The sequence below is a fragment of the Gigantopelta aegis genome, chromosome 10 (genome assembly GCF_016097555.1).
Source record: "Gigantopelta aegis isolate Gae_Host chromosome 10, Gae_host_genome, whole genome shotgun sequence".
In the NCBI taxonomy this organism is placed as follows: domain Eukaryota; kingdom Metazoa; phylum Mollusca; class Gastropoda; order Neomphalida; family Peltospiridae; genus Gigantopelta; species Gigantopelta aegis.
The window spans coordinates 51,908,377-51,936,042 of NC_054708.1; the positions used below are offsets into that span (position 1 = coordinate 51,908,377).

Here is a 27,666-nt window from a genome sequence, read left to right on the forward strand (position 1 = left end):
ATATTTAACTATTATTTATATCAAATATAATGAACGAGGTTTAATGGACATTTTATCTCACTATAACTCATTCTGATGTGGAAATATTTTCTTATAGAACTCAAAAAAATAATGCATTCTTTTGTGTTTGTACGTGTCTCGTGTTACCTTTGGAGGCAAGCCTATTCTGTGAAATCGCTTCCCAACAGCAGGAACTTTCTGTAGTAAATTTTTCTTTGTCATGGCCTTGGCCCGATCTATTGCATTATAGTTGAACGTCTCACTAGCCAACTTGACTATCTGGAACATAAAATATACATATACATGTACATGTAGTTCAAATCAATTGTCAGTCCAAATATCAGAATAACTATAGTATCATAGTCCAAATCTCATAATCACTTACGTTTTCAAAATCAGAATTGCTATTATAGTCTAAATATTAGAATCACTATCAGTCCACATCTCAGAATCGCTAGTCCACATTTCTAAGTCACTATCAGAAGTCCAAATCTCATAATCACTATTAGTCTAAATCTCAAAATCACTATCAGTCCAAATCTTTGATAAAACATTTAGTCTCAATACTAGAATCACTATCAGTCCAAATTTCATATTTAGTCCCACAGAATCTTCAGTCAGAAGTGAAATCAACGTTTGCTTAATGACACATGTATACCTAACACATTTTTAATTAATTATCATTAGGTGGCTAATGTATTTGTCTTGTGGATTTTGGTTTGCAAACTGAGAGAGAAAAAAACCTGCTGCTAGTATTACCATATAGTATATTGCATGCCCCCCCCCCCCCCCCCCCGAGAAAAAGATAACTCTAATGAATATGGAATTGGCTAAAAAGTACATGTATGCACACTGTAATTTTAGTATTTCACACTTTCATACTTGATATTTTCCACATTCAGTGAAAATTGTAGGCCCATACATGTAGGTCAAATATTGTTAAAATGGCAACAGATTTGAAATTGTAATTTTCAAAAAAAATGCAATGCCAAAACCCAAGTGAAATTCTATCTACTTATTAATTAAACTCCTATTTTCCAGACAATTCCATATTCAGAAGGATTATCGTTTAGGTGGAGGCCACTTAGCTATCAGCATCACATTTTTTGGCTTACAATTTTGAATATTTTGCCATTTTAACAACATACATGTACATGTATATGACCTACATGTACATGTCTGGGTATACAATTTTTAAGGAAGGTGGCCCATATCCAAATAGTAATGGGTCCATAAAACCCAATATACTTTACAAATGATCATGTTTGAAATGGGAAATAAAAGTTTGTTTTGTTTAATGACACCACTAGAGCACATTGATTTATTAATCATCAGCTATTAATTGGATGTCAAACATATGGTAATTTTAACAAAGTCTTAGAAAGGAAACCCACTACATTTTTTTTCTATTAGTAGCAAGGGATCTTTTATATGCACCATCACACAGACATGATAGCACATACCACGGCCTTTGATATACCAGTCATGGTGTACTAGCTGGCTGAAACAAGAAACAGGAAATAATTCACTTCCACTGTGTATAATAATACGGATCAATCCATAATACTGCTGACAAGGTTTTCCTTCAGTTATCTACATCATCACTTAATTAACCTTCAATAGCTAAATGGTGATTTCTTACAGTAACTGTTTCAGACTGAAACAAATGTAGCAGAAAGTATAAATATAGTGAAGGTTTAGGTCTCTCGTGGGAAATAGCTGGTTAATAATAGCTGGAGCTCATCCAAACAGAAGGAGAAATAACAACGTGTAGCATATAATATAAATACTCAACGAGATCATTGTGATCTGTGCTCTGTGTAGGAGAACAGTAATCAAATTGTCTTGTGTAAACCAAGGACACAATGCAGGCTTTGTTTACAATGACTACAGGTATTCTACCAAACAATAATGGAATGTTATGTGAAAAAGAAAATAATTTTTGTTTTATGATGCATTTCCTACCTATAGTACAGCTAGCTGCTATATGTTTACATGTATGTACGGTTAAGTTTGTTTTGTTTAATGACACCACTTGAGCACATTGATTTATTAATCATTGGCTATTGGATGTCAAACATTTGGTCATTTTGACATATAGTCTAAGAAAGGAAACCCGCTACATTTTTTTCCACTAATAGCAAGGGATCTTTTAATTGCACTATTCTACACACAGGATAGCACATACCACAGCCTTTGATATACCAGTCATGGTGCACTGGCTGAAGCGAGAAATAGCCCAATGGGCCCACCGATGGAGATCAATCCTGGACCGACTGCGCATCAAGCGAGTGCGTTACCACTGGGCTACATCCTGCCCCTGAAGGTACGGTAACTTTGAGATGTGGTTTAAGAGATAGAAAGAATAAACCCGACGGTACACTGGCTGTCCTTTCAGATTATCAGCATGGTATCTTTTACATGCACAGTATAAAGTAAAACACAGCATTTAATATGACTTGATCAGCCCATGCTTACAAACCCTTTAGAGTTTAGGTTCAAATCTTTAATGACATCACTTGCATGCAATTTGTTTGGTGTTGCCATGACATTAAGTATCAGACTCTAACAATTAGAGTATCGAGTCTAAAGACTGAACATTTTATAAGCACCTAGGTATGGATTTTCAAAGCTATCTTAGCATTACGCAATGGTAAAACCATCGTAGGCTATGGGGTCACTACAACACATGCCATATATGTAGTAATATCATAGCCTATGATGGTTTTATGATATCGTAACACATTTTAATGAAAATATTTAATTGTTTGCTTAAATTTTACTACCATAGTATTTTGATAATGAAATATTACAATTCGAACTGAGTCTCTAATTCAGAGCCTTTCCGAATGAACGCAGAACATGACAGAACATTACAAAATGCACTGATTTATGTTCACTTTGCTCATTTTTATCACACTTCTGGGTCATTCCGTGTCAAATCACCCCCCAAAAAAGGAAATTTAAACCCTACCCTCCCCAATTTCAATTGGTATATAGAGTTATTGTGGCCAAAAAACCTGAAATTCCAAGTTTCAGCTCAATCGGACCAACGGTTTCCGAGTTATGGACTTTACTTTTTTTTTAATTTTGTCAAAAAAGGGTGTAGCTGCCCTTTTTTAAATTGCCATAACTCAGCAACCAATTTTGACAAATAAGGTATCATTGGAAAGGGGGAATTACAAGGAATCCAAATCTGGCATTATTCCTGATATTTGGGTTACTTTTGGGATGATGACCATTTGACCTACATTTTGACCTTGAAATTGACCTTGTGGGACACGTGACCTTGAGATGACCTTTGATTAAAATTATAGCCCAACATGTTATCTACAACATATAAAAAAATTGGAGGTGGAAAATGTTTCATTAGTCAGCAATTTCAAATTGAAATATGTTTACCTGCTGCTGTTCTATGCTCTGTGTATAGACTGCACATGTATTTAAGCACTATTAAATGTACATGCATCAACACTGTAAATGTCATGAATGTTCTAACAATATAGTCCAGCATCCAACAGATTTAAGATAAATTTTTTGAAATATTGCCTAATTATCAAAAACATCTTGTGCCAACAACTCGTATTGTTTAGAACAGGCTAAACTATATTACCATGGGGACTACATTGAAAGGAAGTTATGGCCCCTTGAATGGACTTTGGACCCCATGTGGAGGAAACTGCAGCCCCCCAACCCCAATTCAGAGCATGCTGCATGAGTATCTAAAATCGAAGAAATTTATGTTTATCCATTAGATCTCGGATTTCCCTCCATTTCCAAGATCTATTAAGATGTAAGTATCAGAAAATCTCCAGTAGGTAACTGACAAACAAAAGAACTAATTGATCCTTATTACTTATATATGTAATTAGTATTGATAATTATTTTTAAGATTAATTACTATCTATGGTCTGTAGGCCTACTGGCACACTTGTGTGTGTACATTTACATCCTTATTGATGAAGTGAAGAATGTTTATACTTTAAAATTTTGAGTCTACATCATGTCATTGAGCAAGTCATTATGGTAAGATTGCTAAATAATAATTTATTTATTCACAATTTGACACTTTGTTTTCTAAGGTTTCAAGCATAGGCCTGTACCTTAAGCAGCAGAGAATCCAACTGAAAAAAGTTACTTATAGCACTTAGTGATAGGCCTACAATTTAGTACATGTATAAATAATGAAGGGTAAAACAATTTTTTTTTAATGGATAAAGAATATAAAAAAATAGAATTGTCACAATTCAGCAATAAATGGCAGAAAAATAGTCATATATATGGAACTTTTTTAAAATGCCAAACAAATGGTATTTCATTGTACATAGTTAAATAGAGGGCAGGGGCGGTATGTAGCCTGTGGTAAAGCACTCGCTTGGTGTGCTGACAAGTCTGGGAATGAGCCCTGTCAATGGGCTATTTTTTGCTCCAACCATTGCACTACAACTAGTATATCAAAGGCCATGGTATGTGCTATCCTGTCTCTGGGATGGTGCATATAAAAGATCAATTGCTACTAATTGAAAAACGTAACGGGTTTCCTCTCTAAGACTATATGTCAAAAGTAAAAAATGTTTGACGTCCAATAGCCAATGATTAATAAATCAATGAGCACTAGTGGTGTCGTTAAACAAAACCCTGCAGTACCATCGTTTTGTCCCATTATCAGTCTACAATGCAGGTTTTCAAACTGAGTTTACAATCCAATCCACCCGAATTGGTACAAATTCAAGATACTAGCAATTTCGATGATAGTAATGACAATTCACAAATTGCACTAGAAAGAAAGGCGCAGAACTTTGTCTGCAGCCTCTATGATGGTCTTCCTTGGATTGGTTTGGCTATTGGATGTCAAACATATGGTCATTTTTGACAGAGTCAGAGAGGAAACCCGCTACATTTTCCCATTAGTAGCAAGGGATCTTTTATATGCACCATCCCACAGACAGGATAGCACATACCATGGCCTTTGATATACCAGTTGTGGTGCACTGGCTTTCTGGGAAAAAAGAAATCATTTCGAGACTCAATTCTTGATTAGTGTCTTATTTTGGGGGTTTTTTTATTTTTTATTTAATGACACACTCAACACATTTTATTTACGGTTATATGGCATCGGACATATGGTTAAGGACTACACAGACCTTGAGGGAGGAAACCCGCTGTCACCACTTCATGGGCTACTATTTTCTATTAGCAGCAAGGGATTTTTTATATGCACCATCCCATAGACAGGATAGCACATACCACGGCCTTTTATGTACCAATCGTGGTGTACTGGCTGGAGCGAGAAATAGCCCAATAGGTCCACTGATGGGGATCGACCCCAGACCGGCTGCGCATTGAGCGAGCACTTTACCACTGGGCTACATCCCACCCCTGATTAGGGGGGCCCACTGATGGGGATCGATCCCAAACCGACCACGCATCGAGCAAGCGCTTTACCACTGGGCTACATCCCTCCCCTGATTATTGTCTGAAACACGTAAGTACTACCTTTGTTTTGGGGACTATGTTGAGCAGCAGCTTCTGGTCAACAACACTGGCTCCAGCCTCCGAGAGGTAGCCCTGATTAGGAACAAGACAACTGCGGCCAAAGCAACACGGACAACACAACTTGTGCATCCACTTGGTCCATTTTGGATTCAACTGTCCATACGGCTCTTCATCTTTTGGTTTAAATACTCCTATAGTTTTCTGAAAACAAAAATGGAAAAAAAAGAAGTTATAAGGATGTAATAAGAAAATATCAATGTGCATGTGAAGCTTCAGTAAACCAAACCAAAATCCACAAACGTTTAACCTGACCATACAAGAACACACAACAAAACCCTTCATCTTACTTAACCCAAACCACACTTTTTAACTTTCCATTGTGTAAATACATGTACATGTACACTCTGGATTTATCACAAATATATAAAAAAAAAAAAAAAAAAAAATAATAATAATAATTTAAAGTACATACATGTACATCAACCATGAAAGCAATGCAACATTTGGCAAGTCAGTAAATATTTTGTTCAGTATCGTGTCGTGATTCTCTACTCAAGGTTGAGAGATCCAGGGCTTCTAGATTATGGTAGCCCCACTCCCATGGCTAGTGATATTCAATATTGGGCTAGTAAATAACTACTATTGCCATGCCCGATGGCTAGTAAAATTTTTGGGTCAAATGTTGCAGTTAAGTCTATTTTGAAAATATGAATATCCTGCACCCCCCCCCCCCCCCCCCCCCCCCCCCCCAATGTTAGTGTTTTTAAGCTATATATCTCTCTCTTTAAGTGCATGACATATTGACGATTTTTACTATTATTAGTAAAATTGTATTAACTAAAAGTAAAGTAGGGCTAGTGAATTTTTAATGGTGGCTAGTAAATGTTTTAAATCACTGATCCCATGGCTAGTGGATTTTATAAAAATTCTAGAAGCCCTGAGAGATCGCTATGCAATATTAAAACATTAAACAGTAGTTGCTAATCAATTTTCAATTAAACAGAAGTATCGCTAATTAACATTTTGAAAACGATATATTTCATGCAAGTTGAAAGTATATGAAGGTAAACCAAAATTAATGTTTTATATAAATAAAATGGTTTCCAAATCAGGTGACAGATTAATATGTGAGACATGAAGAAATCAAATTGTGAAATAGATGTGATTCAATCCATCAAGACCCAGTTTCACTAAGCAATCTTAACACTAAGATTGCCGTAAGTGTATAAGGTAGCTATGCACTTAAGGTAATCTTAGTGCTAAGATCACTTCGTAAAACGGGGCCCAGATTGTAGAAAATTATCAAATCTACCATGGACAGGTTCAAAAGTGTAGAAAACCTGACTGTGAGATCGACATAATTATTTTCTCTGTATGCAGTCTCCTCACACTAACATATTAGAAACCTAATGCTTCACTTAGATAGTTACTCTAGCTGAAGATCCGATATCACTGTATCCGTCAGATTTCATCAACGACTAAACTCATCAAATCATGAACTCTGTTCTTGCAGAATATTTTACTCTGTTTGAGTTATAAGAAAATGATACTTAATACAGTAAAACCCCTCAAAAACGGACCCACAGTAAACTGGAATTCCCTCAAAATGGGATGTTTTTCAATCACTTTTTTAAATATCAGGACACAACATAAAGCCTAGCTTTAAACCAGATTAACCATTAAAACCAGATTTTTTCACTTAGTCACTTTGGTGTCTGGTTTTAAAGGATTATAATTTCACTGTAATTCATACCTATCACTAACGGATATATACTCTATAAAAGTAGCATGTAAAATTCTTCTATTCCATTTATACATGTATATACGTACACACATTAGGTTTTGCAAGGTGTAAATCATGGAAAATATATGACACATATGTCTTGTTAACCGTGACTCATATGTGCCATATGCAGTATATCAACAATTATAAGATTATACAAACTAGGGTATCAGCAACATGCAGATAACCAAAACTGTGAGTCATCCATTTCCAATTATTAAAGGGACACACCCTAGTTACGTTTATTTGTTAACCATTACGGTGTTGTTTTTCGCTATTAAACCCCATTTTTCACAAATAAAATTGCACTTTACTTACATTTTATTATTTAGAATACACATTTCCATTCACCTGAAGTGCTTTTTGGTAATCCTGATGTTTGTAAAACCACGAAATGCATTTTTTGCATTTTTTCACAAAACGTGTTGTCGAGAAAAAACAGTTAAGCAAGCGAGGTCCAATCTATTTTTAATGTCACAGATGTTGGTATATCACGTGACCGTTATCATTTTGGTTCGGTTTGTTTTCTCGTGCACGGTTCGCGCAATCAACATCCGATTTGATGTTGTTCATTTGTGAGATTTACGATATCTGGAGAGGGGATACAACCAGGACAGAACAGTTGGAACATGTCCAGGAGAGGTGAAACGAACGCACCCCAAGTCTGTGAAATTTGTCGTGACGTAGGCATTGTTGTGCTTCTACCGGTGACATCAGAATACTAACTTTCAAAATTATTTCAAGCAATTGGGACATGGGGATTCCCATGGTATTTATCAATATAAAACCTGCTTTTTCACTCCATTTGATAAAAACGTGATCTAAGTGTATAATTTATTTTCGCTGGATGGAACTAGGGTGTGCGGCTTTAAGCTGTCAGTAAGGCATATCTGCCGTTAATGTGAATAAACTATGAATTTGGTTTCAATGTGTACTCTGCGCAACAAAAGAAATGTGAAAATTTTAATGTATATAATTACACATAAATATAATATGGGGGTATTGATGACATCTCTTGGGACTGGTTGGCAATTTTATTTGACCCAATCTCTGATATATATGATTTCATATACAGTGAAACCTCTCAAGGCCGGACCCTCTGTAAACCGGAATTCCCTCAAGACCAGATGCTTTAATTACAGAGTTCCTTTTTAAAAACCAGTACAGAACTTAACCTTTCTAAACAGGATCCCTCTTTATACCAGACATTTTTACTGGTCCCAAGGATGTCCGGATTAGAGGGGTTTCATTGTATATTAATGATCAAATTAACTTGGTAAATACTGTCACAATTAATGGGTCTATACACTGTTCACAATTAAGACACTGACAATTTTAATAGAAAAAAACTACAGTATACTGGCCGGATTTGAACTAAATAATTTTAAATAAATTACAGCAAATTAAATTAACATCTGCATTTCTTTTGTTGTTCAGTGTATAGTTGACCAACACAATGGTAATCCAAACCACATTACATGTATATACACACATAACAGGTGTCCGTCAGTTTCTGATCAGCAAGACACCTCAAACAAGGGCAGTAATTGGTTTTGTTGAGGAAGTGTCAACCTGTGTTATCTCGACTACATATGCTGCTGTCATATACTTCATCATAACAACCCCACAGCAGGTAACCCAGACAACCAGACTTGCAACAGTGTAAAGGATGAATCGGTCTTTGATGACAGTTAATAAATAATCCAGATTAAAGAAGAACCCTGCTGGGTTGTGTCCCTTGAACAGCTTGTGTAATTAATGCTATTCCGCTTCTTGTTTACATGATGACATACTAGTATGCACAGGCAATAAGCCAATACTGATCAAGGAGTTCAAATATTAAATTCACAAAATATCAACATTTACTTATCAAAATTCAAACATAACAATACAAGACAGAAAGGTTGAAATAGCAATTACTAGATACTGCACACACATGTATAGAAATTGTTCAATGATTACTGGTGGAAATTAAATATTAATTAGCGAATATTTTATTTGAATAAAAAACATAATATATTTTTTTTTAAAGTAGGGGAACCTGAAATATTAATGTTAATATCAACTATTAGACCGAACATACGTCTTGACCACATACATCCTAGTAAAGAACATTTAGGTCTGTTTATCAACACACCGATACACATTCCATAGTTTGCACATGCATCAGGCAGTTGCCCTGTACACATGTGTGGGGTATCGCGTATATCATTCTCGATTTTGACAATTTCCAAGAAGGTCAATTAATCACTGTGGAACATCATTTCTGTCAATCTTTTTCATTCTGTTGATCATACAGTTGTTATTGTTTTGTTTTTTGTCATTTTTATTGTTTGAATTTGCAATTTACTGATAAAAAAATGTCAAATTTCACTTTTGACCCCAATCATCCTTCAAGATCTTTGGTGGTCATAGAACCTACTGTAATACTGAACTACCGGTTATAATGTTTGCCCAATTAATTCACTATTATTATATAACCATTCCCCACAGCTAATATATCTTACAATTTTGCCAATTGTAAATTCTTATTAGAGTTCCCCTACTTTTTTTTAAAGAGTATACATGTAGTATGCATAGGCAATAAGCCGATTGAGAAGTTCAAATACTAAATTCACAAAATATCAACATTTAAAAAAAGAAAGGCTGAAATAGCAATTCCAAGATACTGCACACACATGTATAGAAATTTTCCAATGATTACTGGTGGAAATTAAATATTCATTAGTGAATTTTTTTTGTTTTAATAAAAAACATACGGTAATATAAAAAAGAAGTATGGAATTTATAACTATGATTATTGTATTAATTACTATTTTTAGATGAGATTATGCAAAACTTTAAAAAGATGTGCTAGCACCTTTGCATTTCATATTTGCAGTAATGTCACCAGTGCTAAAAATAAGTTAAAATAGGGCCTGCTGTTGATTTTAAAATATGAGGTCAAAAGAAGTATATTGTCCTGCTAAAACAAAAAGTATGGCCTGCTGGAAGTAAGACAACATGGGGTGAAGGAAGAGATCAGGAGAGACGTGTCTGAACCTTATTTGGATATAGGCACCTTAATATGTTTTATCTTGCAACCACTGTTTCTATTGACAGATTATGATGATCAATTAAAGCAAAGTCATAAACGTATACTAGCACATTATGACTTTTGACGTCACTCCTATGACTTCACAGCATAGCTACATTACAAAATTGTTCATTTGACCTCTAGGTCATATCGTACAATGTGGCAGAAATAACAGAAATAATAGCTTTTCCCCTTAATTTTATGGTCTGCAGAGCCTCATGGAATTTCCCATTTCCCATTTCCCATAAAGCAGATATTCAACATCATAAACTGGTTATTGTCTACAGATATATCCTATCCTATGCACAAACTATGTAAAAATACAATCATTCAATCACGAGGTCCATGTATTTATTATTTGTTTTATTCTATATACATGTACCTGGCAAACATTTACTATAGTAGCCACTTGTATATCCCTGATTTGGTCAGATTTACTATTTGTCACTGAGCCATATATTAAGGGCTCCATTTTTTAAAGTGATCTTAGAGCTAAGATCAACTTAAGTGCATATGGTTGCAATGCACTACCAGCCTCAGTGGTGTCATGGTTAAGCCATCTGATATAAGGCTGGAAGGTACAGGGTTCGTAGCCCAGTACTGGCTCCAACCCAGAGCGAGTTTTAACGACTCGATGGGTAGGCATAAGACCACTACATCCTCTTTTCTCTCACTAACCACTAACAACTAATCCACTGTCCTGGACAGATAGCTGAGGTGTGTGCCCAGGACAGAGTGCTTGAACCGTAATTGGATATAAGCACAAACATAAGTTCAAATGAAATGCAATGCACTTAAGGTGATCTTAACACTAAGATTAATTAGTAAAACGGGGCCCAGATGTATTTGACAATGTTCAGTACGTAGTACATATTTATAACAACCACAATTAAATAATACGAACTAAACACTTTAATAAGGACATGGTATGTCTTTAATCAACCCACGGCAAGCACAATTATTAGCTTGGTTTTATTTTAGTTCAACTTCAGTTATTTTCACATCACTGTATCCTGTCTCTTCTGTGCTTCAGTCCTTTTATACTGTCAGCTGGATTTTATTACTTTTACAGCAATTACATATTATACAGCCCATTTACCCCGCTACATACATTGTATATACTGCCATCCATTATTGTGACACCATGCAATTAACGGTCTGGTTGAACCACATGTGGTGCACATATATATATTTTGTTTGCCTACATGTACATGTACATGTATGTACAGTGATTATTTTTCGCAATTTTCCGTTTCCTAGATTGATCTGACAAGATGATCCGTCTCCAGGGCCTCACACAGAGGTGATTATCTGTTGCTAACAAACTCTAGTTACCCAGCCTCATCATTTAATTTTTTTTTATTATTGTGTTTATTAATTAATTAATTATCAGCTTGATTTATTCAGACTGCATGTTACATAGTAGCTTCAGATTTCATACAGACAATAATATGGCTACATTTTTAAGGTCTGTACTTTATATAGGCTCTATACCATGATGGGAATTAATAATACACATTTATAGCTACACAACATACTCTAGACATTGTACCATTGTGTAGACTGCCTTTACTTTTATAGACCTAGTATCTGCATACAATGTATGTAGTTCATTTATTTTTTTATTTGTCATAGGGTTTTATTTCTCAAATTTGACTTCACACAAATGGCTTAATTTGACTTTGGGAATTGTAGCGTACAATAATTAAATTTCTGTTACGTTCATTACAACGTAACATCATCTGATTGGTCCAGACGTAGCAACAGAAGTTTGTTCATTTTTCGATGAACGTAAAAATTAAGTCGTCAGGGAATGTCTTATGTGATGACGTCATTTTATATGGGCAAGTTGTCTTAATGAGCGTTATTGTTTATGGATAAAAAATAATTCAAAATAAATTATGTTTTAGTGTTATTATTAGCATGTATCATTCAAATTTAATTATAAGTATTGTCTGTTATTTCTTTTACGTTCATCTGGGTATGACCAAAAAAAAATCATCTGCAAACTAATGTGAGAACGGCTTCGCCGATTCACACAGTTTGCAGATGATTTTTTTTTTTTTATCATACCCCGATGAACGTAAAAGAAACAACAGACAATCCTTAATTGTTTTACAAAAAACTGGAAATATTCAGTGTCATTTCAAAAACATCTCATGAAGGTAAGTTAGAATTTAAAAGAATAATACTATATACAGAATGTACTTGTATTCAAATTAATGTCTATTTTGCATTAATAAACAGAAAAAAATTGGAAATAAAAAATTACATGTAAATTAGTAACTACATCTAAAGGATGTCAAAAACAAATTGTGTGTTACTGTACCAAAAACAATTATGTTCATAATAATTAAAAATTATATTAAAAATTTCAGGGGGCGGGATGCGCAGTCAGTTGGTGGGCTCATTAGGCTATTTCTTGTTCCAGCCAGTGCATGCACTACAACTCAAATATATCAACGGCCATGGTATATCCTGTTGGTAGGATAGTGCATTTAAACGATCTCTTGCTACTAATGGAAAAATGTAGCTTGGGTTTCCTCTATAAATGTCAACTTTAATTAAAATTGCAGCTTGAATCTTTTTTTTTTTTTTTTTTTACAATATAACAAAACATCAAACAAGAAGAATTCATTATACACTGCAAACATAACAATTTTGTTTTCATCAAATGAATTATTGATCATTCAATTTGATTACAGATTTTCTAGTGTGACGTTTGTTATTTCCATCATTATTAAACACCTGTAAAACTACACGCTGAAAGAAGTAATTGGTTTTGTCAGCAGTATGTGCCATGTGTCAGATCTGACAATACAAGTTTATTAACAGTGACTAAGCAGCACACACTATATTGTACAGGCATGTATAAACGTTTCGCTCCATGAATCCAGTGCACCACAACTGGTATATCAAAGGCTGTGGTATGTGCTATCATGTCTGTGGGATGGTGCATATAAAAGATCCCTTGCTACTAATGGAAAAATGTAGTGGCTTTCCTCTCTGAGACTATATGTCAAAATTACAAAACATTTGACATCCAACGATTAATAAATCAGTGTGTTTTAGTAGTGTCGTTAAACAAACAAAAAAAGAAAGAAAAGTATAAAAAAAAATCCCTGGTATTCATTCCTACCAAAATATTGTTACTTAAAGCGCTATTTCTGTAACAAAACTGTAAACTTGCAGTGCAAATCATGGAGAGTTTATATATATATATATATATTACTATATCATACAAGTTTTATCTTTTTAAAATCTTTATGTTATTTGTTTAGTACATGTACATTAAAACATTTTGATCAAGTTAGCTTTGAACATTAACTTGGGATCACTGGGGAAACTACTATAAAGTTCCCCTGATACTAAACACTGTACGGCCAAACAAAATAAATTTCTGGTCTCTGGTCAGCACACAGGTCGATTTTGACCCTCTCGCATCAACTGTTTTTCTTTCTCTTTTTTTAAATTTCCTGCGGTATAACATAAAAACAGCATTTGGAGCCAAAATGCTACCACACATTAACTAGGACGTGCATTTTGATTTAAATATGCCCCTTATTTCGGTATCAAATATACCCACCTTTTCTGTGCAATCCATGCTTTAAAAAAAAAAAAAAAGCCTCATCGCTGCATCAATTCTGGAACTTTGGTCTGACCAGGGACCTTCTTTTTTTTTTTTGCCTAATCAACATTGTTTTATCAGTAGCTACATGTATATCAAACGTCAAATAATGTTTTAATGGAAGGAAATATTTTATTTATCGACACACTCAACACATTTTATTTACGGTTATATGGCGTCAGAATGTTTCAATGGTGACATTTTGTCTCGAGTAGCACTGAAAAAACCTGCAACCTTTATGGATAAAATATCCGACCATTACCCTACTATCGTTAGGGTTAGTTTTGGGGTTAGGGTGAGCTTCCCTCTTTATACATGTATCAATATAACAGGGGGTGGGGGGTGTAACGGGTGGAAATATTTCCCCTTTATAGACTAATACTTCCAGTTAGCAGCAGTATGCAGTGAGAGAGGAAAATATCTGTAGATATGTACATCATATGTACCTAAAACAATTCCTATGGTTTCTTCATCAAAGATCAACAACCGGCCCATCAAATCCTCTGTAATTGTCAACAGGTGTGATGTACACAACACAATACATGTATTTAATGCGTATCATATTCAGTTTTGACTGGCCTTGTGGTATATGCATGTAGTGATTAAATTATCAGACTTATGGCTGGTAGGTACTGGGTTCATATCCTAGTACTAGTTGGCTCCCACCTTAAGTCAGTTTGAATTAACAACTCAATGGGTATATATATATATACTCTATCAATATATATATAAACTGCTATTTAAAAACACATTGTCGTGCAAATTTGGAGAATTGATTTAATTATTGAATGGTAACTATCCGGTAATTACCAATGTTGCAGAATTTTTTCACAATTCACTTTAGTTTCTTGTGAGTAAGTGATACACACACCACCAAGGTCAAGGTCATCTGGAGTCATATACCGGACGATGGCCTCCGCTGCATTCAACTGAGTGGCACCGAGAACCATAGAGATAATCAAAAAAGAGTACGGATTTGCAGAATATGGCAAACCATAAACTCGGATCACCATAGCTCGCTGCCAGCAACAAAAATCTGGGGCTGTGGTTACTTCGGAGGCGTCGGTCCAGACTCGTGAAAAGAGCTCAGTCAATTGGGTTCAAATCCGGTGATATCGATGGCCAAGGAAGAGCATTAACCCTTGTTGTATCATCCGCTGTACCAAAAACAATGTGAAACGGCTTTGTGATATATCTCGAATGCGTTGCATGTTTGAACTGCGTTGGCGTTGGCCATAACTGGAACGATGTGTCAAGAGCGGATAGGAACTATAACCTCAAATGTAGCCCCAACATTCAGAAAACAACAGCACGCAGAAACAGGTCCGCAATAGCCAGTGTTTGAGATGGCTGCCCACACCATATAGCTCCCCCGCCGAATCTGTCCACTTAGGTCACGCAGTTTGCCGCAGAACGTTCACGATGAGTGCTTTACACCGAAAAGCTTCCCTCATGACGTCGGAGCAGAAATCGAAACTCGTCACTGAAAATTACCTGTCTCCATGCCGCATGTTTGAGGCCATTTCGATGAATAACAAAACCACTACTTCGGAGTCGACGGTGTTGTGGTGTTAAGACGCAGTTCGAACTGGACATCTGGCACGAATTGTACCTCACGTAGGCTGAATGTACGGTCTGAGGGGATATCCTGTGCAGAAAGGAGTAATATATCAAGCTACCGTTAATACACTCGATAACAACAAGCGAAGAAACATACGTTGGTTTGACCGAGAACACATTTAAGACTGAGATATACTGCGCACTAGGGAGTCACGTGTTTCAAAACGCAACACAGTAACGAACGCAACAGCGCTAAGTCAGTACATTTGGACACAAGGATAGATTCACCCCATACGGCCATTAAGTGGAAAATTTTATCCAAAGCTGATGGCATACTCTCCAGCGAGCAAAAGATGTGGCCTCTGCCTGAAGGAAAAACTGTTCGGCCATAATGTAGAAACCTGAAACCAGCACACTAAACTCCAATAATGAAACTCGTTCATGTTGCATGTGCAGACAACGCACCTTCTGTGCGACATGGTTTGCACGTGGCTGTGTTTTTGCGAATATTCACGTAACCTCGACGTCACAGAGCTCCGTTACGTCATCAGCTTTCCGTGGGACGTGTTTTGGACATTAAATCTACCTTATGATCACAAAGAGAGCGGTAATTCAATAAAAATCGGAGAAACAAGCCTGTCATGTAGAGAAAAACATACACTTTTTAACGATATTTTTGAAATATATATATATATATATATAGGAAGTATACCATGTCAAGCTTCTGATACTAAATCATTAGCTGTCAATTACTTGACCGGTCTGTCACGTAAAACTGTCAATTATCGATACTGCTGTCAAGATGTAAATTTATAATGATTGAAGCCCCTCCCACACACACAGACACAAGATGGCAACCAGTTTTACACTATATTATCACAAGGGCATAAAATTTGGCACAAACGATTCTGTCATTCGCCTGTCGGTTATGCAAAACCAATATCAACATAAACGACGGATCGTGCAAAAGCTGTAATCGCTCATCAGAAAAAAAACCAAAAAACGTGTGTTAGCTAGTATCATCTATGTTTTGGAAAACTGCGTGCACTAAAAAATCCCTGACCACCTAGTTGTACGTCATACCAGTATGTGCTTGATGGTATTGTTCTAACCAGCTTTCCCTCCGTCGTTCAACGTGTCCAGCTATTTTCTTCATGACTACCGTCACTTTAGTTATAAAATGCTGCTTACGTTGGCACTCCACCGGCATATTTACAATTTATAGACATTTGCATGCGTTATGATATTCGGTGTTTGAAGCACATCACAGAACTTTCATGAGTAGTTTCTTAGAATATTATATTATATACCGATGCAATTTAATGACATTGATGAAACAAAAAAACGTTTTAAAAATAGACGTGTATCATCATAAGCGTATGAGGGGCGGGACGTAGCCCAGTGGTAAAGCGCTCGCTTGATGTGCGGTCAGTTTGGGATCGATCTCCGTCGGTGGGTCCATTGGGCTATTTCTCGCTCCAGCCAGTGCACCACAACTGGTACATCAAAGGCTGTGGTATGTGCTATCCTGTCTATGGGATGGTGCATATAAAAGATCCCTTGCTGTTAATAGAAAAGAGTAGCCCATGAAGTGGCGACAGCAGGTTTCCTGCCTCGATATCTGTGTGGTCTTTAACCATATGTCTGATGCCATATAACCATAAATAAAATGTGTTGAGTGCGTCGTTAAATAAAACATTTCCTTCCTTCATAATCGTACGAAATGGGAGCAAAACTGCAAATTTGGGCAAAAATAGTAGAGATATTCGGGCAAAATGTGCTAACCTGATACCTTTTTACCATATATTTCCATCATTCTACCATCATAGTGATTCGTTTGCAACCCTATACAGCAGTTTGTTAGTAATACTAATATGAATAAATTATGTTATCCAGATTCGGGCATTTTCGTTTCATTCGGGCAAAAACCAGCCTGTCCCCTACACAAAAGGGAGCCCGTATGGCTATGGGTGTCATGAAAATCTCTCTCACCTCTACTCCAAGCCAGTTGGAATAAGTCGGCTGATTACGGAGTTCAACACTTGTAGCTTCTTTTAGGCTGATTCGAGTCTATTAATAACAAACGCGATGACATTCTAGCAACTGTACCTAGTGTCGAACAAAATGCAGCTACCGTTAGACTGATTAGTTTAAAATCCATTTTGCCTGTCACAAGAGCATGTAGTATTATTGACACGCACCGCGGTGCGTGAGATCTCGCGACAATCGTGTTCTCGTTACTATAAATAGCAGTTTACAAAATTCCTAATTTCCTACGAATCGAAACTAGCTTAGTTTTTATTTTCGCCTGGCAGCTTTCAAGTTAGTCCTAGCACACAAAAAGTATATTTTCGTATTTATGATAGGATGGTTTAATAGAGAAAAAAGCTACAAAACTCACTCATCTTAGATTCTCGTTTGATTATCGTTGCCTATTAACCGTTTCATTTTTATCTAACTATTGAAGAAAATTGTTCGTGTAATCACTAAAACCACACGAATGACATATTGGTTGTCTGAAAAATGCAAAATTTATGCCCTGTTATATGAGACAATTTTAAATATTTGTTTCTAAACGTTTATCACACCTATCAGTATCAGTACATGTATACATGTATATATAGATATATATACAAACATTTTCATGAAAATGTAGTATAATATGAATATGTTAGGCAATAAATCGGCTAATGTGGATGTTGTAACTGCTATAATGTAATCACCACACAGGTGAACAGATGTGATGGTGTAACAGCCTGTAAATGTATATGTCATGCTGACAGAATACCAGAATTTATATTTAATTCATATAATATATTGAATAACACTCATGACTACTAGGTCACAGTAGGTGTGTAAGGATTTCTGCCAGAAAATAATTTGAGAGTAAATAAATAAGAACAAAACAGATCATAAGTGCCATTAACTATTTGGTTATAATTATATAAAGGATTCATCACAAGACATGGTTAAGGACCACACAGATATTGAGAGAGGAAACCCGCTGTCGCCACTTCATGGGATACTCTTTTCGATTAGCAGCAAGGGATCTTTTATATGCAACATCTCACAGACAGGACCTGTACATACCACAGCCTTTGCTACACCAGTTGTGGAGCACTAGCTGGAACGAGAAATAGCCCAATGGGTCCACCGACGGGGATCAATCCTAAACTGACCACGCATCAAGCGAACGCTTTACCACTGGGCTACGTCCCACCCCTGGAGGAAGTTACAGTTAATGTTTTCCCGCACAATCAATTATGGATTTTTATAATCGATCATCACATCATAAGAGCTAATCAGATCAATTTTCGATTATAATTGATCACTGGAACATTACTAATGTGTACATGCATAGTCCTTGTAATTCAAATCCTCCTGTTCATATAATGCTAACAGATTGTAAAATGAAAAGTTGCCCTCCCACTTGAGAAAGAGTGGTCCAATATAAGTGCATGGTTATTTGTACACTCTCAATGTTTTGGTTGACAGATGATTATAGTCCTGAGTATGACAACATGTGGGCCTATATATATCTGCTGTCAATCAAATCATCGAATATGCAAATGTGCAAATATAATCATGCATGCCTCAAGTAAGTTTATGTGGTAACTGACTTGTACCATGCCCCAAAGTAATGTTGCATGATGCAATAAGAAAGTTTGGCTCAGTAAGTGATGGGATTTAAAAAGTGTGCGATATACGGATTTATTGCAGACTTTTGTAAATGAGAAAACAACCTTAAGCATGATACAAAACCATTTTACCATGATGCAGAATAAAGAAGCAAAATGCACTCCCACACATTACAATACTGTAACACAATAAAGGCTTAACAACCAGACAGGGGCTTAAATCGCCATATCCCCCATTGGCTGGGACCTTCCAGCACTATCAGAAAATTTAGGCCAACCTTTTAAACAAATATAATTGTATGCTAAACTTGGTCAACAAAAGAAATTCGCATTACGGCAATTCATACATTTTTCCAGCGATATTTCTTCCATTTTCAAAACTTTCTTTTAAAGTCACAGACACTAGCTAGTTTGAACCCATGAAAATAGATCTACACTAAGTTTGGTTTATCAACAAACCTGTAATACATCTCCAGGGTAACCTTACAATAGAGAGAAAGAAGAGTCTCTGATGCTAAAACTGGGAATTATACCCTCTAAAAATAGACTGAAGCTCATCTCCATAACAGATATTTCTCAAAAGTATGCATGTTTTTTTTTAAGAATTATGAAAAATGCATTTCAGGGTATATTGCAAATACCTACACTGGCCTCGGTGGTGTCATGGTTAGACCATCGGTCTACAGGCTGGTACTGGGTTCGAATCCCAGTCAAGACATGGGATTTTTAATTTAGATACCGACTCCAAACCCTGAGTGAGTGCTCCACAAGGCTCAATGGGTAGGTGTAAACCACTTGTACCGACCAGTGATCCATAACTGGTTCAACAAAGGCCATGGTTTGTACTATCCTGCCTGTGGGAAGCGCAAATAAAAGATCCCTTGCTGCCTGTCATAAAAGAGTAGCCTATGTGGTGACAGCGGGTTTCCTCTAAAAAACAGTGTCAGAATGACTATATGTTTATGTCCAATAGCCAATGATAAGATAAAAAAATCAATGTGCTCTAGTGGTGTTGTTAAATAAAACAAACTTTACTTTACTTTACTTTATTGCAAATACCAGGATGACCATAGACACTTCAGATGTATGGAAATGAATATTTTAAACAATAAAACATAAGTAATATATGATTTTAAATTGTCAAAATTAGGCAAAAATAGTGAAAATAGTAGTGTTTGTACATCATTTCCTTTGCAAAAGGACCATCTCCAAACTAAGGTATAATATCCACCCGGTCTCCCCCACCCCCACCCCCTCCATATTATTTTTAGTTAGGGGAGGGGGGACCGGGCAAATATTTTTCTGTTTTACCCGTACAGAAATAACTTTACAAAATTATAAGTGTAGTATATACTTGACTTATTAGGGTATAATATCCGCCCGGTCCCCTCAATTATTATTTTTAGTTAGGGTTGAGGGTTGAGGGTTGAGGGTTGAGGGTTAGGGTTAGGGTTAGGGTTAGGGTTAGGGTTAGGGTTGGGGTTGGGGTTAGGGCTGGGGTTGGAGCTAGGGTTGGAGTTAAGGTTAGGGTTAGGGTTAGGGGAAGGGGGGACCGGGTGGATATTTTTCCTTAAAAACTCCACTGCAATGCTGATTGCAATGGACAATTGCAGGGGTTGAACCATAAACTAGTTTTATGACACACTGGCCAGAAGTCTGGCTTACCATTCACCTGTACCAATGAGTGCAACATACATTAGATAACATCATGCAATCTTTGCCACATATATCACCACGAAGATGGAATTCCAAACTTTGTAGGTCATGGTATATGGTGTGCAGTATTTTATTGGGCTTACATGTAGTTTAATTGCACACTAAGACATGAGAACAAAACAATTAATTTTACGACTACAGACTTGGTGACAATAATGAAAGTATACTATCACAGTTTGAATATTTAATTGTTTATGTGACCATTTTTAAGAGGCAACTATATAATGACCTGCTTTCTACCAGAAATAATTATGGGTTATGGATTTGAAATGTTTTGACTCTTTTATTTCACACACCTCGACTTATTTTGAACATCAGTTCTCGGACTAAATTATCTATCTAAAAATTTAAAAATATATATCCATTCCTTTTTGGTAAAATATCCGACTGTTATTTACTATTAGAGTTAGGTTTAGGTTTAGCGTTAGATTTAGGATTATAGGGTTAATTTTAGGATTGGTCTTTGGATTAGTTTGTGGGTTAGGTTTGAGGTTCCCAATTGCATGCAACGTTCCCATCCCCAAACCCATTCCCTTTAAATACATGTAAAATATAATGGGGGGGGTACAAGACAGAAATGTTTCCCAACTCCATCCCCAACACCATTACCTGTCACAATAACTTAATTAATTATCAACAAACAAGTACATGTGTACCTTCTCCCTGTTCTGAACAAAGTAGCATCCGCTCGTTCCTTTCGAGCTAAGTGTTGGCAGTATCCCATCTTCTATGGCGATCTCAGCCTCGCGGACAATATGCCCGTACTCTGGGTCGTTGGCAAAGAGTTCTACATAGCCGTCGTTCTGTGTATGTACAGACACCCCATCAATGGGCTCGTAGTCCGAGGATACCTGCCGAGGAATCCCGTTTGACCTGGAGGTCATCTCCTCCCCGGGGACGACGCCCACCGGGTCAACAATATGCTGTTTGTCTGAGCCATCCTTGCTCATGTTATCTTCCACTCGCAGAAAAAACACACACACACACACACACAAATGTCAGTTCCCACTTGGCAAGCACTTGTCAGTCAAACCAACACTATCATTGTGATTATTCAAAAAATTATACAACAGCTGGGTGCATACACAATGATAGTACCGGGAGGGAAAACTGGCGATGAATGGTTGACGGTTCAGTTTAAAAAAAACAAAAAACAAAACAATAACAAGACACTGAAGTACACTGTTTAGATATTTGTGTTCTCCATTACCGGTAAAGTTTTCAGAACTTCACACAACAAACCAAGCAGTTTCAAGTTTTGTTTCTTTCACATAAAATGTTCCATATACAGCTGCTTCATTTGCTTGTTAAAAACTGTGAGAAATCCCCTGCCACAAGACAGAAAGAAGACTGGAAAGAAGCACAGCCGGAACACACACACACTTGACAAGTGTCCAGTTTGCAGCACACCAAGTAAAACAGATGTTCCCCTTGAGCATGTGGAGTAAGCCCACTTGACACAGCCAGTTCCAGTGGGCTAGCTGTGATCTCACTTCCTGTGTGATGCATTCACCTGTGGCTGCTTCATAGCATATCCCAAATGACCTGTATTGACAGACTGGCAACTCACTCTGTACTGGGCTTTAAAAATAGAACCAAGTAACTCACAGGCTAGGAGAAGAAAAATTATCAATAAATTGCCTGCACTCTCTCCAGTGTCAGTGTCTTAATGGCTTGCCAGACAGGAGATGTCATAGAAAAAATGTCATCCAATTTTATTTATTTATTTTATGAAGTTTTCACACAAAGTGACTAATTCTGAAATTGATGTTAACATATTGTAGTAGTAAAACAATTATATATTTTTTAATAATTGTTTTTTTGTGAATGATTTTTTAAAAAGTTAGGGGTTTTTTTTCCTTCAGGTTTCATGTTTGTTTTCGTTTTAAAGATTGACATTAAGAGAATATAATTGGATTCGCATGATTATCATTATCAGGAATATCACAGGAATCTTGACACATGGATTACCATATAAAACTAGCTGTCATGTACTTTCCTGTTCTCTATTTACACCCATATCACCATAAATCTTTATCTATTATAGAATTATATATTTTTAATAGATGTTGCCTCATGCCTGCTTCTTGTTGTTTCCTGGTTCTTTGGTTGTTTTTCTTCTTCTTTTTGGGGGGGGGGGGGGGGGGGGGGGGGGGGGGGCTCGAACGTAAGAATTTGTCTCCCTCTACAATGTTTAAAAGAATTGCAATGGGTGAAACAGTCCTCCTCCGACAATTTTGAGCCTGCCTATGGCAATTGTTTTAAAAGTGACATTTGCAGCAAATAAACCTGACTGAAAGGCTATCTAGTTATATGTAGACATCTTTTAAATGCACAAATGTTAAATATTGACAGATAATGTACACCAGGTGTATACATTTCGCCATTGTTGAGGAGCTTTACCAACGGCACAAAAGTGCCATCAGTGATGCTCTCTACCTATGGCAATTTATATCTCAACGATGGCAATTGCTGTTGGTGCCGCTGTTAGGTTCGAGCCCGGGGGGGGGGGGGGGGGGGGGGATTAAATAACAGTATTTATTTATTTTAGGTTTTGTTTGTTTGATTTGTTTTAAAAATTGACAGTTAGGGAATATAAATGGATTTGTATCATTTACAGGAATATCACAGGAATCCGACAATCGGATTACCATAGAAAAATTGACTCTGTTTATTCATGTACATGCTTTTCTGCTCTTTATTTATTCCCACATATCATCATAAATCTTTATTTAATAATAACAGAGAACATTTTGTTCAGTATCGCGTAATAATTTGCTATGCAAGTTCAGAAATTGCTACACAATTCTTTAGTATTAAATACTAGTTGCTAATCAATTTTCAAACTGATAGCAAATGTTAGTAATAAACATTTTAAAATCAAAATGTTGCAGAGCCCACAGAGTATATTGAAAAGTCGGGGTGCCACTGTGACTGTCAGTTTGATGGTCTGAGAATATAGGGTTGCGGGATGGGATGGGGGGTCGGACATGCTCCCTTAATATAAAGAACCTTCTCCATCGTGGGATTTAGTTTAGTTGGTAGAGCACTCACCTGAGGTATTTACACTGTATGATTAAATCATCTCAGTGGACCATTTTTCTGAGTTTTTTCCCATCCCAACCAGTGCACCACAACTCATATATCAAAGGACATGGCATGTGCTGTCCTGTCTATGGGAAAGTACATATAAAAGATCCCTTGCTGCCAATGGAAAAATGTAGCTGGTTTTCTCTAAGACTATATATGTAACATGTCAAAAAGTACCAAACATGTTTGACATCCAATAGCCAATGATTAATAAATCAATTTGCTCTAGTAGTGTCATTAAATAAAAGTGCATCATTTACATGCATGTCAGACTATTCTGCAAATCCCAGATTTTAGGATGGAAACATAAAATTATGAGACAGCAGAATCCTCAAAAAAGATTATAATAATAAAAATAAGCATTCTGAGAGTACTGCTAAAGCATTTGCATGTCCCCTATCAAACCCAACCATTTTTCTTATCTCTTAAATTCAAGGGGGCCATACTTTTATGAAAACTGCATGACAGTTATACTCGATATTTGATCTTCAGGCATTGCAAAATAAAGTCCGGAAATCAAATGTTCATATCTCTTAAGTTTAAGGGCCATAACTCTGACACAAATGGATAAATTGCCATGAAAGTCAAACCTGAGCTGTAACAGTACACAATAAAGCTATACACACAATTTCAGGTCAATATCTCAAGGTATTCTGAAAAAATTCCGGAAAACAAATTTCCACATAGATCTCCTAAGATCAAGGGCCATAACTCAGTCAAAAATGGGTAAATAGCCATGAAAGTCAAACCTGATCTGTAACAGTACATGATAAAGCTATACACAAAATTTCAGTATCTCAAGGCATTCTAAAATACACATCCAGAAAACTATACGTGGGACACACAGAGATGAAACCTATAGTCCCCTCCGGTTGGACCGGTAGGACACTACTACTAATAATAATTCAATTACTAAATACTAAATCCATTATTAATAATACCACACATGTATCATGTATGTGTACCAGGTCTGGTGCGCATGTTCAGTAAATCAAAATGTCAAAACATGTATTATAGAAGTTGGTCACTTAGCATGTCATGTATGTCCCCTGGTGTGTGTACTAAATTAAAATGTCAGTGGACTGTACATCAATACATAGATGTATTTAGACTGTATTTCATTTGTTGCAAAAGATACTGTTTTAAAATTGCTGTGAGCATTTTGCATTCGGCAAACACATTTTAAAATTGCCATGGATTCTTAAGTTTCAGCCCTGTTTATAATAATTAAAAACTAGTAAATCATGGATTTTGGAACACATGTATGGTTACTTTGGGTACATATCTTCAAAAGACTGAGTCACTGTAGACTGCTAGTATAAAAACTATGGGCCAAATTTACCAAGCCAGTTTTTCTATTTAAAACATAGATGTTTAAGCATTGTAAATACACGCATGTATTTACACACATGTAAGTCAAAGACAAGGCTTTGTAAATTCAACCCTACATGTAAAATGCTGCTGTATTGACAAATTAATATGTGTTGTAGCAGTAACACATTAATTAAGTATACATGTAACTATTATTTTACGGGGGGTAACATTTTAACTGAATTGAAAGGAAATGTTTTATTTAACGACGCACTCAACACATTTTATTTATGGTTATATGGTGTCAGACATATGGTTACGGACCACACAGATATTGAGAGAGGAAACCTGCTGTCACCACTTCATGGACTACTCTTTTCGATTAGCAGCAAGGGATCTTTTATATGCACCATCCCACAGAAAGGGTAGTACATACCACGGCCTTTGATATACCAGTCGTGGCACTGGCTGGAACAAGAAATATCCCAAAGGGCCCACCGACTGGGATCGATCCCACACCAACCGTGCATCAAGCGAGCGCTGTACCACTGGGCTATGTCTCGCCTCTTTAACTGAATTAGTCACTCTATTACAGCTATCAAGCAAGAAGGCCTTTGTTCCATAATTACCTGTCATTTGCTCAATTACATCTGCCTGTCAGGTTAGTTAGAGCTGTCAGTTTAATGCAGCTACAAAAAAAACTTGTTAAACATGGTGAACTTGTATCTAGGGTATTTCTGTTTCCTCTGATATAGCAAAATGTTTACAGCTGTCAAAACAAATTAATTATTAACACAAAAACATGTATGTCCTTGTATTTCTGTGATCAGGATTAAATCTATTCTATTCCATAATGCTCTCAAATACATCTCTAAGGTTCTCATTTTTAACACACTATCCCAAATTATCCTGTTAACTAATGCTGCTCTATTTCCAGCAGGGAATATTTTTTTGTTAGCATGACTTTTTTTCTTCTTTTTTTACCTAGCTGCTACTTTAAAAAATAACAACAGGCCATATATGTATTTTACTTTCTATTTTCAATTTTGACTCCTGCAGAGAGTTGCATGCATGTGCACTCTGGGCTAAAACCTTGCTGTACTGGAATACTAGCCCAATATCAACATTTCACTGTCCATCTTTGATTTCTATGATATATCACAATGATTTTTAAGCAAGTGAGACAGCAGCAGGTTTAATTCCTTTCTCATATATCTTAAACAAGGTGTTGAAATAAATGTTTATTAGACACCAAATGGACATAGTCTGAGGAGTCATTAAACAAAAATTCATTTTCTTTGTCTGACCGGTACATGTAATAATGTCATTATAATGTATACACACCGGTACATGTATCCACATGTACATGTAATAACATTGCCCCATAACATATTAATCACTGCAAATCAGCTGTTCTGTTTAAGACCTAATTACTGATTATGTAACAAGCTGGAGGCAGTGGTTCATGCTGACTAACTACCGTAGTGTAAATCAGTGATAAAGAAACTGTTACCAGTAGTGACAATAACAGAGTGACTGATCTAGAATTATGTGTATATACAGATTTTGTTTACACTGGAAAGTTAAAGTTTATTTTGTTTACAGAGATGTGAGAGGGGTTAGAACAAAAAAGCTTACTGCGGCCAGGGTCCAGGGGCGGTCAAGGGCCCCTGAAGGAAAATTGGTGTTTGCAACCCCTGGAAATGCCAAAAATTGCATTAAATGCTAACAAATCTAAACTGGTTACCGTATATCTTATAATATAAGCCATACATCATAAACTTGAAACCGTAAATAATGCAAATGAACCTTGAATCATGTTTTTGTAGACGAAATGGAAAAGCACATTTATGCGTTTCCATGTAGCTCTCACCTCCCTGTGTTTAATGACACCACTAGAGCACACTGATTTACTAACCATCGGCTATTGGATGTCAAACATTTGGTAATTTTTACACAGTCTTAGAAAGGAAACCCGCTACATTTTTCCATTAGTAGCAAGGGATTTTTTATATACACCATCCCGCAGACAGGATAGCATATAACACAGCCTTTGATATACCAGCTGTGATGCACTGGCTGGAACAAGAAGTATTCCAATGGGCCCACCGACAGGGATCGATCCCGCACCGACCGTGCAACAGATGGATGCTTTACCACTGGGCTACATCCCACCCTATACACTGTAAAGGTGTATTTAATGGATGAACAAAAAACAGCAGAATGTTCACATGTTACACTCATACTTGCAGTCGACAGTTGTCAATGACGTGACATTTAAAAAGTTAAAAGTTCAAAGTCATAACAATATGCAGTCAATATCTTGCGTGCCCACCATGCATAGGAGTCCAGAACTTCCTGCCATCTT

At 36.4% G+C, this 27,666-nt stretch overlaps 1 protein-coding gene across 3 annotated transcripts in view; it reads right to left on the reverse strand.

The window, feature by feature from the left end:
• Positions 1-27,666, reverse strand: part of LOC121383207 (phosphatidylinositol 4-kinase type 2-beta-like) — a 54,854-nt gene that overhangs the window by 15,954 nt on the left and 11,234 nt on the right. For 2 of the 3 annotated variants that reach the window (XM_041513086.1, XM_041513084.1), the window contains 2 exons: positions 5,497-5,697; positions 148-279 (listed from right to left, as the gene is read on the reverse strand). In XM_041513086.1, the coding sequence (XP_041369020.1) occupies positions 148-279; positions 5,497-5,697 (333 nt within the window). Of the gene's footprint in view, positions 1-147; positions 280-5,496; positions 5,698-21,553; positions 22,541-27,666 lie in introns of those variants that run through there. The other variant, XM_041513085.1, reaches the window with a different exon arrangement.